This window comes from Dendrobium catenatum, unplaced genomic scaffold (assembly GCF_001605985.2).
Source record: "Dendrobium catenatum unplaced genomic scaffold, ASM160598v2 original_scaffold_86292, whole genome shotgun sequence".
Taxonomy (NCBI): Eukaryota; Viridiplantae; Streptophyta; class Magnoliopsida; order Asparagales; family Orchidaceae; genus Dendrobium; species Dendrobium catenatum.
In genome coordinates this window covers 66,955-82,123 of record NW_021404733.1, presented here as the reverse complement: position 1 = coordinate 82,123, position 15,169 = coordinate 66,955, and the positions used below count along the sequence as shown (strand labels likewise).

The 15,169-nt window shown below is 36.5% G+C and overlaps 2 protein-coding genes across 2 annotated transcripts; both read right to left on the bottom strand.

Moving 5' to 3' along the window:
• Positions 1 to 799: 799 nt before the first annotated feature.
• LOC110108293 (caffeic acid 3-O-methyltransferase 1-like) lies at positions 800 to 5,555 on the bottom strand. Its single transcript, XM_020838870.2, has 3 exons — positions 4,773 to 5,555; positions 4,608 to 4,672; positions 800 to 1,372 (listed from the first exon to the last, which is right to left on the bottom strand). Exons 1-3 carry the CDS (start codon positions 5,482 to 5,484, stop codon positions 1,076 to 1,078), a joined length of 1,074 nt encoding a protein of 357 aa, XP_020694529.1. The 5' UTR covers positions 5,485 to 5,555; the 3' UTR covers positions 800 to 1,075.
• A 6,800-nt stretch (positions 5,556 to 12,355) lies between these two features.
• On the bottom strand, positions 12,356 to 13,066 carry LOC114578589 (caffeic acid 3-O-methyltransferase-like). Its single transcript, XM_028691907.1, has 2 exons — positions 12,959 to 13,066; positions 12,356 to 12,655 (listed from the first exon to the last, which is right to left on the bottom strand). The coding sequence occupies exons 1-2, from the start codon at positions 13,064 to 13,066 to the stop codon at positions 12,356 to 12,358; spliced, it is 408 nt and encodes a 135-aa protein (XP_028547740.1).
• Positions 13,067 to 15,169: the final 2,103 nt, after the last annotated feature.

Below are 15,169 nucleotides of genomic sequence, written 5' to 3'. Positions count from 1 at the left end.
AAATTGAGCCTAAGATCCAAATAAACACGATTACAATCAACAAAAGGAAAAATCAAGAAAAGCCAAAAAACAGGCCAATACAGGATCAACAAGAGAGAAGTAGCACCGCTCAAAGTGAAGAAGCCGAGCGCCAACCGGACTCAGAAATGAGGCCACACACACCCACACCAAAGCCAAACAAGGGCTATCCATTGAAGGTAACAAAACATGAACCAATACCGCACCACAATATATTTAAGCAGCAGATTAGGGATAGGAAATTAAATTGATTTCGGTCTAAGCTACTAAGTTTAATTATAGAGTCGCTAATTTAAGTGATGAAACTTTATAATTAATTAAAGAAAGCTGAAGAATTCCATTAAATTTATTGTAAATAGTTATGAAGCAAGTTGGGCAACCTTCTTTATCTTTTTGATATTGTCGTTTTAAACTTCTATAGTTCTTCAGTTTAACCAATCTTCACAAATTTTTGTACTGTTACAGTGTCTAATTGTATTACTTTGCACAAAACACAAGGCATTAAAATCGAGTGTTGATTAGGTGTGGACGTAAGTTGGATTGATGGCTGTATCAGGTAAGCAATTATTTGTTTATTAGTTGTAACAATGCTCTATGTTTAATATGCTTTATATGGATTTGGATAGTTTAGCATTTGCAGGAGATGCAAAAATAATATTAGTGGTACGAAAATGCACATGAAACTAAAGAACAATGTGATATTAAAAGTAAAATAAGACTCATCAAGTTCTCAATATAGTAGTACAAGAAGAAACTCTTATACATTGACTTAGCTTCTATGTTAACAAACATCCCTCAATGTTTTATTCTATTAATAAGAAGATAGTGTTAACACTTGGGGGAAAAAGACCAAAAACAAATGGCCTGTAGTTTTGTAGATAAAATTAAAAAAGACATAACAGTTGGGATAATAGGGATGATGACAATGGGTTTAACACAAGAAGCAAATATTGCTATTTGTGAATGCCAAATAAGAGAAACAAGAGAGATTGATGAACGAGTAATCATAACTAAGATAAAACAAGCCAACATTTATGCATGTAGGTCTTGCAACAATCTACTTGATGAATTCCATAACCCAAATGCCAGCAAATATGTAGATGGATTTGAAATCAGAGAAGCCAGCCTCCTTTGCCAATGATTTAAACTCATTCTCTGTCCTCTCTTTTCCTCCAGGGGTGATTGCCAACATGGCAAGATCAAATTGGAAGCCGGCTTTTGTTGCTATAGCTTCATCGGGCATCACTGGAAGAATGTACTCAACCACAATCACTTTCCCCTTTTCGGGCAATGCCTTCCAACAATTCCTCAACAATTTCACGCAAAGTTCATCGGTCCAATCATGAAGAATCCACTGCTAGATTTAATAATGTTAGCCTTTTTATGTACAAAATCATTAAAATCATTACGGCTCTTCACAAAAATTATTTCATGATTGGGTTCTATTTAACTTCGTTTAATACTTTATCATATATGTTGAGTGTTTGCTAAGCAATTCTAATATGTGATGGTATAAAATAGGAAGTTTGAAAACTTTTGCCAATATGTAAATAATAACAATAATATGTTAAAATGGCAAGCTTTTAGTATTTTAATTCTTCCTACGACTAATAACTAGGTTTCATTGTGATCACTTCTTCCGTCCGAGCTGCTCCAGGTGAAGCTCCCGTCGCCTCTGCCGACCGACCTCCACACTCGACCAGTAGTTGCATTCTCCTCTCACGAGGAGCCGTAGACTAGCGCAATAAACCTCCTCTCGTTGGCCCTCTCTCGCTCAGGAATATGATTCAAGATTCATCAGATAAATGTCTGGCAATTCATGGAATGTTTTCCCCAACGTCCCGTTCGCTAGGGCTCTGCCCTAGCACCTCTTATGCACGAGTTCCGCCGGTGTTGCTCCCGCTATGGCCTGGCCTCGGTTCAGGGTATTTTCTTGCCATTCTTTTGGTGTTTTCCTTCGAGTTGTTTGTGCTTTCTTGGCCCTTGTCGATGGCCGGCAAACAATTAGTTGATCCGAGTTTTCTGGATGGTAAAACCCCTTCTAGGTCTTTTCGTGAGGCTTTATCTAGTAGCTCTTCCTCTTTTCCTGATATGAAAATCTCTACTTGTCGTAGTTTGCCCTCATTGTTGATTTCAGAGGTCAAAATTTTTGCTCTTGCTAAGCCTTTTGATTTCGCTTTGGTTGGGAAATTTCCTACACATCGACCCTCCTTTGAAGCTATTCCTAAATTTTTTTTTCAACCTTAAGCTCATCGGTGAAATTTTGGTAAGTATTCTTAATCCAAAGAATGTTTTAATCAAGTTTGTGAATGATTTGGATTATTGTCGTGTCTTTGCTCACCGCTCATATTTTATCAATAATTATTACATGAGGTTGATTAAGTGGTCGCCTTCGCTTGATGTTGATGTTGAGTCACATATTATTCTGATTTGGGCGTCTTTCCCAAATCTGAGACCTCATCTTTTTTTTTTTTCCTATGATTCTTAATGGCCTTAGGTCCATTTTTTGGCCTCCCCCTTAAAATTGATCATGCCACCTCCACTGGCTCTAGACCTTCAGTTGCACATGTGATGGTAGAATTAGATGTTTTCAAACAATTTCCCGATAAGGTGTGGGTTGGTCCCGACAATTTGGGTTTTATCCCGTCTGTGGTTTTGGAAGATTTGCCGCCGTATTGCTCCCACTGTAAATCTTTGGGGCATTCCAAATTGAAATGTCATTTCATGCACCCACAGTTGGTTGCACATACTAATGTGGGTGTTGAGCCTGACAATAATGGTAATAATTTTCCATTGGTTTTTAAGTCTGTTGAGACCGTTTCTAGTGATCCTTTGCCTACTAGTGGGGTGGGGCTTTCAGTTGTGCTCTTGGCAGATGATTTGTGTGTTCCCGCTGAGCAAGTTGCTAATGAGATTGATGGGTCTTTGATTGTTGCCTTGCCGTTAGCTCATTCTTGTGGCAATAATGTGGATTATGTTGCGGATTGTGATGCTCTTACATGTTGTTTTAATGAGGATGTTGTTGAGGTTGGTGTTCAGAACAATTGCTTACTTAATGTGGCTGCTACTCCTTTCGTTCCTCATGATTCTAATGTACTAATTAATGATGGTGTTCCTAATTCATTTTGTAATGTTAATATGGAGGTGATGAACATTGATTCTACTGATTTGGATCCTTCTGTTGCTTCTCCTGTCACGCATACTAATCTGATTGTGTCACTCTCCTCTATGGGATTATGAGTGAATGAACAGCTTGTTGATGTCCCAGTTGCTTTACTGTCTGCTAACGCATTGTATGCCCATGTGGGATCAAGATCGGGGGATAATGTTAAGGCACAAATTGATTGGCTTGAAGGCTCTTCATTAATTTTCTCCTTTTGAAGTTGACGAAGAGGGTGTGTTTGAACATGTGGGTGGTATGCGTGATTCTTTCGTTTCGGTGGGTAAACGAAGGAAGAGGAAATCCAAAAAAATAGCTTTTTGTGCTTGGTTTGGTGGATGCTGCTTTGGAGCCTTGGGGTGTTCAGTTGATTCTTCCGAACAAACGTAAAATCGAGCTGATTCTTACCGAGCTAGCTAGAAATCGACCTAATTTGAGCCAACTTTCATAGGTTCAAGCTGATTTTGAGCCAGCACTAAGGATCTGTTTTGGATGGCTGCAATTTCTTATAAAGTTTTTTGTAAAATTGTTATGAGAAAAAAATAATTTTTTGAAAGGCACTTTAAAACACAACTTTTCTATCACATAAATTTCTTCAAAATAATAGCCAAACATAAAAGCTTCATTTGAGACAGTTTTCACAGCCAAAAATAAAAAGTTATCCCAAACAGACCCTAAATCACCTCAAAATTAATTTGTTCTCATCCCTGATTTATGAACCATGCTCTAACCCACCTATAATCTTACTTTTTATACTCAGTTTAAAAATATTCACTGCGATGATGTAAATATATCCCCCCACCCCACAAAAAAAAAAGATGTAAATATGTAGTTGTATCGCTTTCAATAATATTAAATGCTTCTAACTAAACCTGTCAATATTGGACCCGACCAGGAATTTTCGGGTTTGGGTTGACCCGAAGCGGGTTCGGGTTCGGAAAACCGACCCGTTCGTAAAATTAGGTTGGGTTCGGGTTGACCCGACGGGTTGCCGGGTCAACTCAAAAACCCGTTTAATTTAAAAAAATTGGTACTTCTAACCTAAAACGATAAAAGTTTCTTTCACATGTGTTTAAAGACCGAGCCATAAGTCAATCATTCTACGTGCAGAAAGGCAGAAAACCAATAATTGATGCGGGAATCTAATAATTTTAAAATTCATTTTGCATCAATATATCTCACTGATTTTTCTTATAAAATTTAAGAATAGAGAGGTAAATATAATTATAAAAAATAAATTGAGTTAATATGTATTATATGTTAGTAACAAAGGAGATGAGCGTAATTAAAAAAAAAAAGCAAAAATGGTCAGTGTAATAGTAACTATCTAAAAAAAACTAAATGAAATTCAAATTTAAAATTTTTAGGATAAGTAATTTAAATTTAAAATAAAATGAGAATTTTTTTTTTCAAAAGCAATGAGTTTGACCTTCAGAAAAACAGCATCAGCAGTGGGAACGCTTTCGAACATATCTCCACTCACATGCTCAACACCTGTTATCATCTATTAACATTTCAACATCTGTACGCGCGTTCCACCAATCCATGAAATAATAAAAATAAAATAAAAATTCATGTAAGCAAATCAATAAACCTGGAAGAGCAGGGGCCACAGAGATAACATGCAGAAGATCAAAATTAATTCCTCGAATCCCAGCATACTTGGTCGTAATCTTCCCCAACGTCGCCGCCACTCCGCCTCCCACATCCACCAATGAACCCAACCCACTAAAACCCTCATAAATCTCCAACAATTTATTCATAATGATAGTCGAATGGCCTGTCATCGCATCACTAAACACCTTTTGGAAGCTTGGATGCATTCCCTGGTACTCAAAAGTTGTCATCCCATAGGCCTTATTAAACGGAAAACCGCCTTCGATCACCACATCCTTGAGGTAATACCAGGTCTCCGTCATAACCTTATCATTCAATAGAACGAGAGGAGCCATAGAAACTCCATCAGCGTTGGGCGTGAGGAACTTACAGGCCGGTGCAGCGCCATAGCGGCGCTCGCCGGATGGGGAGAGAGAGCAAGTGAGGATGGAGTAGCTGGCGAGGAGGCGGAGAATGCGGTCAAGAATGACGGGGGCTTGGGGGTTTGAGATGATGGGGAGGCGAGAGGCAAGTTCTGACGGAGAGAGTTGAGCGCCGGGGCCGGCGAGGGAGATGGTTTCGAGGAGTTTTAGTTCGATTGCGGCTTTGAGGGTCATGGTGATGGCGGATAAGCTGACGAGCTGCGTCACATAGAGGCAGACGGCCTCGTCGTCGATACTTCCATCGGCGGTGGGGTTGTAACTATCCATTAATTATGTGGAGTAAGGTCGGAGGGGATGCCTGCGATGGAGTTGTGGCTGCGTGGCAGCGCGGTGGGTGGGATTTGGGAGGGTGGGGTTTACTTTTAAGGGTGACTGATAAAGAACTCAACAACCTAAAACCGCCGTTACCCATTTGGAAATAATCAAATTTTAATTAACTTTAGATATTTTAATTAACTTTCAAATTATCTTTTAAATATTTAACAAAATTAATTTGAAATATTAATTTTTTTTTAACATAATGAATATTATAACTATTATATTTATTTTAAGAAATATAAATTTTGATTAGCTCAAATATAAATATAATTTAAATTAACTTATTAATCATAGTTATTGATATATCATAAAAAAATTAATCTGATCGGGCACGAATCTCGAGGCCAAATTAAGTTAGAAACTTCCAAAATTAAATTCGGGACCATTCGAACTCTAATTTTTGCAAACTTATACTATAACTGGACGTCTAAAAAAACGAACCCAACGAAACCCAATTCGAGCCAAAATGGGTCCAAGTCGAAGAACCGAAGTGCACTTGGAAGGCTTAAATTATAAATTGGATGACCAAATGGTTTCCAAACGTGACATTCTCATAGTCAAATCAAGCGGCTTGACGAGACGAATCGAACGAGTCTAAGATTGTTCAATGTTGACATCATTAAGGTACTTAAAAACTTGATAAACAGTCCATAATCAAAGGAGTCAATATCAGTCATTCATTCAAAACACTCCCAACATGCTCTTGGTCTCCTCCCTATTTACTGGCCACACAACTCCTAAAAAACTACAAATAGACTCTCATTCTTCATTGAAGGTGGAAGGAAGGAGGAAGCATGGGAGCAATGAAGAGAAAGAAGAGATTAGAGTAAGAGAAATCTGAGATCTCTCTAACCATCAAACTCCTCCACGACCATCTCTTGGCCACCGATTGTCGTCGGACTTATGGCCGGCATTCGATTGTCGGTCGACTTTCGCCCGACCACCAACTATTGCCGGATTTACGCCTGGCCACTAACAATCATCATACTTCCGTCCGGCTTCCAACTATTGTCAGATTTTTACCCGACCACCGACCATTGCTTGACTTCCCCTCGACCACAAATTATTATTGGACTTACACCCGACCATCGATTATGATCGATTTCCTACTGACAATCGTCGCCCGACTACGACCTTTCTGACCTTTTTCGCCCGTCGACTATGGTCCTTTCAACCTCCATCGCCGGATAACAGTCTTTCTGACCACCGTCACCCTACTACGGTTCTTACGACCTCCATCGCCAGACTATGATCTTTCGACCTCCGTCAACCGTCGACTACAGTCCTTCCAATCTTCATCGCATGATGACAATCTTTCTAACCTCCGTCGCTCGCTGACTATAGTCCCTCCGACCTCCATCGCCTGATAATGGTCTTTCTGACCTACGTTGAATGCCGATTATGGTCCTCCCAACCTCCATCGTCTGACAACAATCTTTCCGACCTTCGTCACCCACCAACTACGGTCCTTTCGACTACTTCTTTCTGACCTCTTTTACCCGCCGACTACGGTCTTTCCAACTACACTCTTTCTGACCTCCGTCGTCCTCTAACTATGGTCCTGCCGACCAAACGAATATATCAATACTAATTGTTCTAATTCCCACCATGTAATGCACTCTATATGATGTATATTAGCTACATCAAGCGAAGGTCTTCTCCCTAAAGAAGGGCCTCATTTGTAATTGATTTGAAGCACTAGTGGATTCATTCAAACTAGGGTAGGCCTCGTGGTTTTTTCTCTTTTTAAGGGGTTTCCACGTAAAAATTATGGTGTCTATAATGAATAAAATACCCCTATCTTTTATCTATATGTATGTTGGATCTTCGTACAAAGCTAAGATGTTAAAGTTTATATTTCTCTACCACCATGAATATTTCAGGACGCGACAATTTGACACCATATGTGGGAACATCGTTCCTGACTAGGGGAAAGCTATTGCACCAATCTCGAAAGATCGGTCATGTCATTGTCTTGACATCAGCTATTGTTGCATTAATTTTCTAGGAATCAGACGTGGACTGAGGGACAACCTTGACTATAGCCATGGTAAAAAAGATTCCTCCAATGCTTCCAACATCCAAGATGATATCTTGAAAAACTATTTTTCATAAAGCTTCTAGCAAATACAATGATATTTCTAATAAATTGCAAGCTTTATACATTCCATAGATGAACTTCTACTCCTTGGATAAAGTCTTAATCTCGACCTCAAAAAAGGCAATAATAATCTAAAGGTAGGCCATTCTTCACCTTTGATTTGGGATATATGCGGTATTTTTCCCCTTCCAATCAAGGCATAATCAATCCCAGGGGGATTCAATTCAACCTCTTCGACATAGGCTAATATCATCAAGCAATGCTTTGACTAAGAACTTTGGATAGGTCAAACATTCTAGGAGTATGTCAATTAAATCTTAAAATCTTTGATTCGATAAATATATAATCTTTATTATCTCAATAACTAGATGATCAATTCCTGGGGGATTCGATCTGATCTCTTTCACGTAGGTTAACATCATTAAGTAATGCTCTAACACACAACATCAAACAAGTCATACATCATTGATGGATTCTCTCAGTCTCTTCCACATAGGTTAATGTCACCATGAAATACTCTTATAAATAACATGGATAGGTCTTACATCCTTGATGGATCTCTCGACCTCTTTCACTGATGTTAACGTTATCGAACAATACTCTCACATAAAACTCGATGTTCACCGCACGGGCTAGCTTGAATTTTCTCTGATTTACCATGGGCAGCAACTATTGGACCTTATCGACTCTTTCTAAATGCTAACATAGAATTAGGTTCATTACCGGCTTTGTACATTTACTAGTGGATTTTTATTATTGATAGACCTTAAAGGCATAATATAAAAGTAATAAAATAAATATCTCAGTCAACGTCATGATCGTACATTTGTTTGATGGTTCAAACCGTGTCGGGTCCTATCTACTTGTATAGAAGGATCAAGTTCAAACTTGAATTTATCATTTGACCGCGCAGTATCCTCAGACGTCATGTGTATACCCTTAACACGCTCTTCGGGTCCCATGCGGTGTGTATTCTTACATGTATACAATATAATATGATTGTATCTGCACTTTTGTGTTTGTGTATATACATATTACAGTACATCTATAGGGGCATACTTTTATTTGACCCTAATTAGTTGTGCAGGTAACTGTCATTTGACGTACGTGATGTTTTATTTGAGAGATTATAGATGCCTTCTATTTACTTTTATGACTGTTGTAGATTCGGTGGCATGGAATCCTAGGTGTGAATTGCTTGTTGCTTTCTATGGGTAGGCTGTCATGTACTAATAAACCTCCTATATTATTCATAGGTGTCTGCATTTGTCATAAGTTTCTATGCTTGCTTGCAAATAGCATATTGTGTATATGATGGATCTTCTACGACGACTTGTAGATGTTTACATTTTCTACATTTCACTTGTCTTTGCTTTTAGAGATCGGTGTATTCACTTATCACTAAGTGATTGTTGACCATCAATTGAGCTATATTTGCAACTAATTCATTCATTGCTTGTCGGCATTCATATCTCAACTAGTATGCTCTATATGAATGCGTCACACTATCCATTTAAAGTTTCACATTATGGTTTGCAAGCAATATATTGCGCTTGCTGCAAATCTTCTCATTCATATTTTCTAGAGAATTCATCGCACTTGCAATGCCCCCATGTTATAACTTGTAAGCACAATCGTTGTAGGCACTGTGAGACTTCTATCGTTATCCACGGGTGAGCTGTATTGCATGCAAATCGTCTAACATAACCTGTATATATCTTTATTTCACTTTTCTCGTGCATCTTGCTTGTGATGTTTATGACAAATCTCCTTAAGTGACCTTTATGACGTATTTCTCATTTCACATTATTGCTTGTGATGCTTTTAAGTTTGTATTCGATACATATCATCTTTTCTTTCTTGTAGTGAATTGGTGTATTCGCTTGCAAATTGATGTTGGTTGTGAGAGTGTTGTAGCATCTATTACTTGCTGCTTGCTATCGTCTCTATGTAGACTAATGTATGTATTTCATATCTCCAACTACTACCCATAAATGTTCTGCTAAATACATGTTGAGATTTCTAGGGCATTGCTTCATTCATCACTAACCTTTTCATGCATGCTGGCTAGTGAGCTATTATGTTCATTCCACATTAATTTTCAGTACTTGTAGGGTACTACAGCTTTCATTTGTCAACTAGCTGATGTTGGCTGAAGTGATATTATAATATATGACTGCATGTCAACTTCCTTCATTTTGCAAGGGACTTGTGCATTTGAAAGGTCCATATTATCATTTAGCGTTGGCAATTTAGAGCGATCATTCGTTTTTTAATTTGAAGTCCAGTTCCCTGCTGTCCGTTTGAGTTTAAGCCTACTATGTTTAATTCAAATTTAGATCCTCTGTACATTTGAATTTTCGGCAGCCTTCCGGCATCTCTCCTATTTAGGGGGGATTTTGGTAGTCGGGCCTTCCTCTCCACGCTACGAGAGTGCTTTAGGTTGGAGTCGGGAGACACCTTGACCGTATTTCTTCAAGCTCTTCCACGCTACAAGAGTGCTTAAGAGTCTTCGAGATACCTGTTTTAAAAATGTGTAACTTTCTTTCCTTGCTGGCATTGAGGCGCCTACTGGTACTTAATTTCGTCCTCGTCATGCTACAAGAACGTTTCGAGGCCCACCCACCTCGTCGCAAACGTCACACCAGATTCCCTCCCACAAAGCTACTAGAGTGCGTAGGGTGATCTCCCAGTGTTCATTTGGGGAAATTTCATGCATAACACACAAATCTTCTACTTTCAATTTTCATATTTGATTTTCAAATTTTGGCTCAAATATGAAAATTCATAACAAAACCCTAACTCTTTTTTTTTTTTTTTGCTTTTCTTTTTCTTTATATATATATATATTATTAAATTTTAATATTAATAACTATTATTAATATTAAAATTAATAAGAATTAGCGGGAAGGGACATAAATGGCGCCGGTCTACAGATAAGTGGGAATTCTTGCGGGTTTTCTGGCAGGATTTATGCTGCGTAGGCCAACCTGCATGATTATAAATTTGACAAAAGATTGTGAGTTAACATTGTCAAGATTATCTTTTTCTTACGTCACCTGTGCTCATAGCTCTGTATGGCTTTAAACATTGTAATTTAAGCAGCGGATTGGGGACGGAATTGAATTGATTTCGGTCTAAGCTTTTAAGTTGAATTATAGACTCGCTTCAGTGATTGAAATTTATAATTAATTAAAGGTATCTGAAGAATTCCATTAAATTTATCATACATAATTATGTAGCAAGTTGGGCAGCCTTCTTTCTCATTTGATATTATTGTCTTTTTAAACTTGTATAGTTGAGTTTAACCAATCTTCACAAATTTTTTCGACCGTTACAAGATCTAATTCTATTACTTTTCACAAAACACAAATTTTGAGGTTACCATAATTAACAATAATTCTAATATATCCTTGAAGGTTACCATAATTAATAAGAAATGTGTTATTCTTTATTAAATTAGTAGTTTATTTTAGAATCATTCAGGCTCTATGATGTGTGAAATTATATGAATAAAAATCACATAAGTCTTTTTCGATTGTTGCATTTTAATGAAATTACTATATGCATAAAATCACTTATTTTCTTTATGATCATTAAATTTAGGCAATTATAAGATGGGACAGCTTTCTTACTGATTTGCTTTTCAACTTCCTCTATATTACAAAAATAATATTTTTATCAACAAAAAATGTGATTATTTGGATGCTAATGACGATGTCCCAAATAAGAGAATTTTTTTTTTTCCGTTGTATTTTAGGCAGAACAAAGATAAACAAGTCCTCCTTTGATGCTCCACCCAGATAATGTCATATAGTGAAAAAATCATTAATAGCCCACATTAATGCAACACAAATCTTGAATGTTTGTCCAATTATAATATCACAACTTTGAACTCTATATCATAATTCATAATGCTCATGAATAAGTACTTGAAAATAAATGTCAATATCATTTCCTACACTTTTTCTCATGTTAAAATAGCACATAAAATGTATATATATATATATATATATATATATTTCATTACAATCCAATGAAGCATGCTATAAGGAATCAAAAGCACAGAGCAAATACTATACATATTACTCATCAACTTAAATGAATTAAATCCATCACTAGCTAAACTGAGATAAATATTACATGGATCAAAAGCAAAATCAGGATATTGAGAGTCAAAGTGATTTATAGTCGGGTTTTAAAGATTTTTTTTTTTTCACTTAGATTTCTCCCATATTTATGTTGTATTTAGAAGCGTGTGGCTTTAAAATGTTATTCATTTGGCTATCAAATATAATTAAGATTGCAAGTGAAAGTTCATTAATTGATTATGCCTCTTCAACAATTTGTTCTTATCAATAAAGTTTTGTTTGTGACAGCTTTTTGACGATTTTTTAAAATAATGTTTTAGGTAAAAAAAATTGTAATAAAAAATTGTTTTAAAAAGCAGTAAGAAAGCTGTCCCAAATAAAACCTTAAGTGAATAGTTTTAGAAAAAAAAACATGCAAAATAAGAGAAACAAATGGCAAATAGTTTTGTAGATAAAATTAAAAAAGACATAACAATTGGGATAATAGTGATGATGACAATGAGTTTAACAATGAACAATAAGCAAATATTTATTTTAGTGAATGCCAAATAATAGAAACAAGAGATGAACGAGTAATCGAAACTAAGAAAAAAGAAGCCAACATAATGCATGTAGCTCTTGCAACAATCTACTTGATGAATTCCATAACCCAACTGCCTGCAAATATGTAGATGGATTTGAAATTAGAGAAGCCAGCCTCCTTTGCCAATGATTTAAACTCATTCTCCATCCTCTCTTTTCCTCGAGGGGTGACAACAAACATGGCAAGATCAATCTGGAAGCCACCTTTTGTTGCTATAGCTTCATTGGGCACCACTGGAAGAATGCACTCAACCACAATCATTTTCCCCTTTTCGGGCAATGCTTTCCAACAATTCCTCAACAATTTCATGCACTGTTCGTCGGTCCAATCATGAAGGATCCACAGCTATATTTAATAATGTTAGCATTTTAATGTACAAAATCAATAAAATGATTACGGCTCTTCACAAAAATTATTTCATGATTGAGTTTGATTTTCCTGGTCCGTAAAGAAACAAGTAACAGTTGCAAAATTCTCAACCGAAGCTGAGTATCGCTCCATATCCTCCACCACCTCCGATGTCCTATGGCTACGCAGACTAGTTGCAGAAATTCAAATTCCTCAACAATCACCGGCTGTAATCTACTGTGATAACCGTCTGCCATTGCCCTTGCAAACAACCCGGTGTTTCATGCAAGTACAAAATACATTGAAATTGACTACTATTTCATCAGTGAACATATCAAGGCCGGCGCAATAAACATCTCGCACATCAGCTCCACCGACCAAATAGCAGACGTTCACTTTCGACGGCATGGTTCTTAGATCTTCGTCTCAAACTAACCATTCATTCCATGAATGCTTAGTTTGCGGGGCCTGTGAGCACAACAAACATTGGCATGGATCACCAGAGTGGCCAATAACTGACTATGACACTTCGCCTGCAGTTGTAACCAACCTCTACCAACAGTTACCCACAACTTGTATAATTAATTACCTTGTTCAAATTTATATATACTCAAACTGTACAAATCTTATGTATTAATGAAGCCGTGAGACAAGTTTCTCTTGCTGTTACATATTTCTTTTCTCTAGAGTTTGCTTTTCTGTTTCTTTCTTTGCTTAGCCAGCAGGTTTGTCAGTGGAATTTTTATTAGGTTCGGACACCTGACGTAGCTCTACATCCGGACGAATAAAATGTCGTCACGTGCTCTTACTCTTTACCGCGTAGCTCAACGACCCGACTCGGAACGGAAACCCGGTATTGCTATGTTCATGTATTGCTAGGTATTGCTTGACAATAATAAGAAATATCGCTCTATCAAGATCAATACCGAGCAATATCTAGCAATACCGAGCAATACCTAGCAAAACCGGGGTATTGCTCGGTATTGCTAGGTATTGCTCGGTATTGATAGGTATTGGTCTTGACATAATGGTATTTCTCGTTACCGAGCAATACCGAGAAAAACATAGCAATATCGTGGTCTTTACAAATCAGCTAATACATAGCAATATTGGGTTCCGGTCCGGGCCAAATCGTCGGGCCGCGCGGTAAAGAATAAGAGCATATGGAGACATTTTATTGACGTATGGACGTAGAGCATTGTCCGGACCCAAAAAATATTCCTGTCAGTGGGTGCGCGAGAGTACAATGGGTGGATTTGAGGGCAAATTATTGGGTCAGGTGACCGAACGCAGAGATAGGTTCGGATAATAATAAAAAGCAATACCCCGGTTTTGCTAGGTATTGCTCGGTATTGCTAGGTATTGGTCTTGACATAATGGTATTTCTCGTTACCGAGCAATACCGAGCAAAACCTAGCAATACCGTGGTCTTTACAAATCAGCTAATACATAGCAATATTGGGTTCCGGTCCGGGTCGGATCGTCGGGCCACGCGGTAAAGAGTAAGAGCATGTGGAGATATTTTATTGACGTCCGGACGTAGAGCGTTGTCCGGACCTAATAAAAATTCCTGTCAGTGGGTGCGCGAGAGTACAATGGGTGGATTTGAGAGGGTGAGGTTTAAGGGTGACTGATAATTCACCAACGTTTCGCCAAAAAAAGCAAAAAACTCAACAACCGCGTGCTTACCTAATACGGCCGGTACCCATTTATCAATCATGTGGTTAAGGCAGACACGTAATAATAATAATATTCTATTAAATAAGCCTCAAGTATGCTTTATGTCATGGTCCATTAACCCATGGGGCAAATTTTTAAAATAAATACGGTTAATAATATAATTAGCAATTAAATCAATAAAAAAATTAAATTTACAACTAGGCAAAGTCGCCCATTCAATGAGCAACTTGCCAAGTTTTAAAAATATTAAAAAAAAGGATTTCAGGAGAGATAATGTAGGAGAGAGAAATTAACTAAAAAGTATATAAGAAATATAAGAGAACTAAAGTATGAGAGATATTCATGTATGTTAGAAGTTAGGTCATTAAATTTATTTATTAAAATGTTAAATGTAAATATTTTTTCTTATTTTTTAATAAATAATTTAGAATGAATTTTTTATGAGTAATTATGTGTCAAAAATTTTCACAAATTAATTTATCATAATCAATTTAAAAATACATATTTTTATGTATTTTTATTCATAATGTATTATTATTATTTTAAATTTATCTTATTTTAAAGAAAATAATATTTTATATAAATATTTTTCTTTTTTTCATTAATCAATTAAAATGAATTCTATAATTAATACTAATAAGTACTAAATGTAAGTTTAATAAATATAACATAATTTTTAGTAAATTTTCATTTTTAAAAAAGATAAATATTTATTTAAAATATAATTTTCCTTGGAACAAGATAAATTTAAAATAACGATAATTTATTATGAATAAAAAATTATAAAAAAATATGTATTTTTAAATTGATTATGATAAATTAAATTGTAAA

Excerpts from the sequence above, each read along its gene's own strand:
- LOC114578589 (XM_028691907.1), bottom strand. The coding sequence starts at position 13,066 with ATGCCGTCGAAAGTGAACGTCTGCTATTTGGTCGGTGGAGCTGATGTG. Across the intron at positions 12,656-12,958 it reads AAATAGTAGTCAATTTCAAT|CTGTGGATCCTTCATGATTG; the intron begins GTATTTTGTACT and ends TATTAAATATAG.
- LOC110108293 (XM_020838870.2), bottom strand. The coding sequence starts at position 5,484 with ATGGATAGTTACAACCCCACCGCCGATGGAAGTATCGACGACGAGGCC. Across the intron at positions 4,673-4,772 it reads TGTGGCCCCTGCTCTTCCAG|GTGTTGAGCATGTGAGTGGA; the intron begins GTTTATTGATTT and ends AGATGATAACAG. Across the intron at positions 1,373-4,607 it reads CTGATGCTGTTTTTCTGAAG|TGGATTCTTCATGATTGGAC; the intron begins GTCAAACTCATT and ends TAAATCTAGCAG.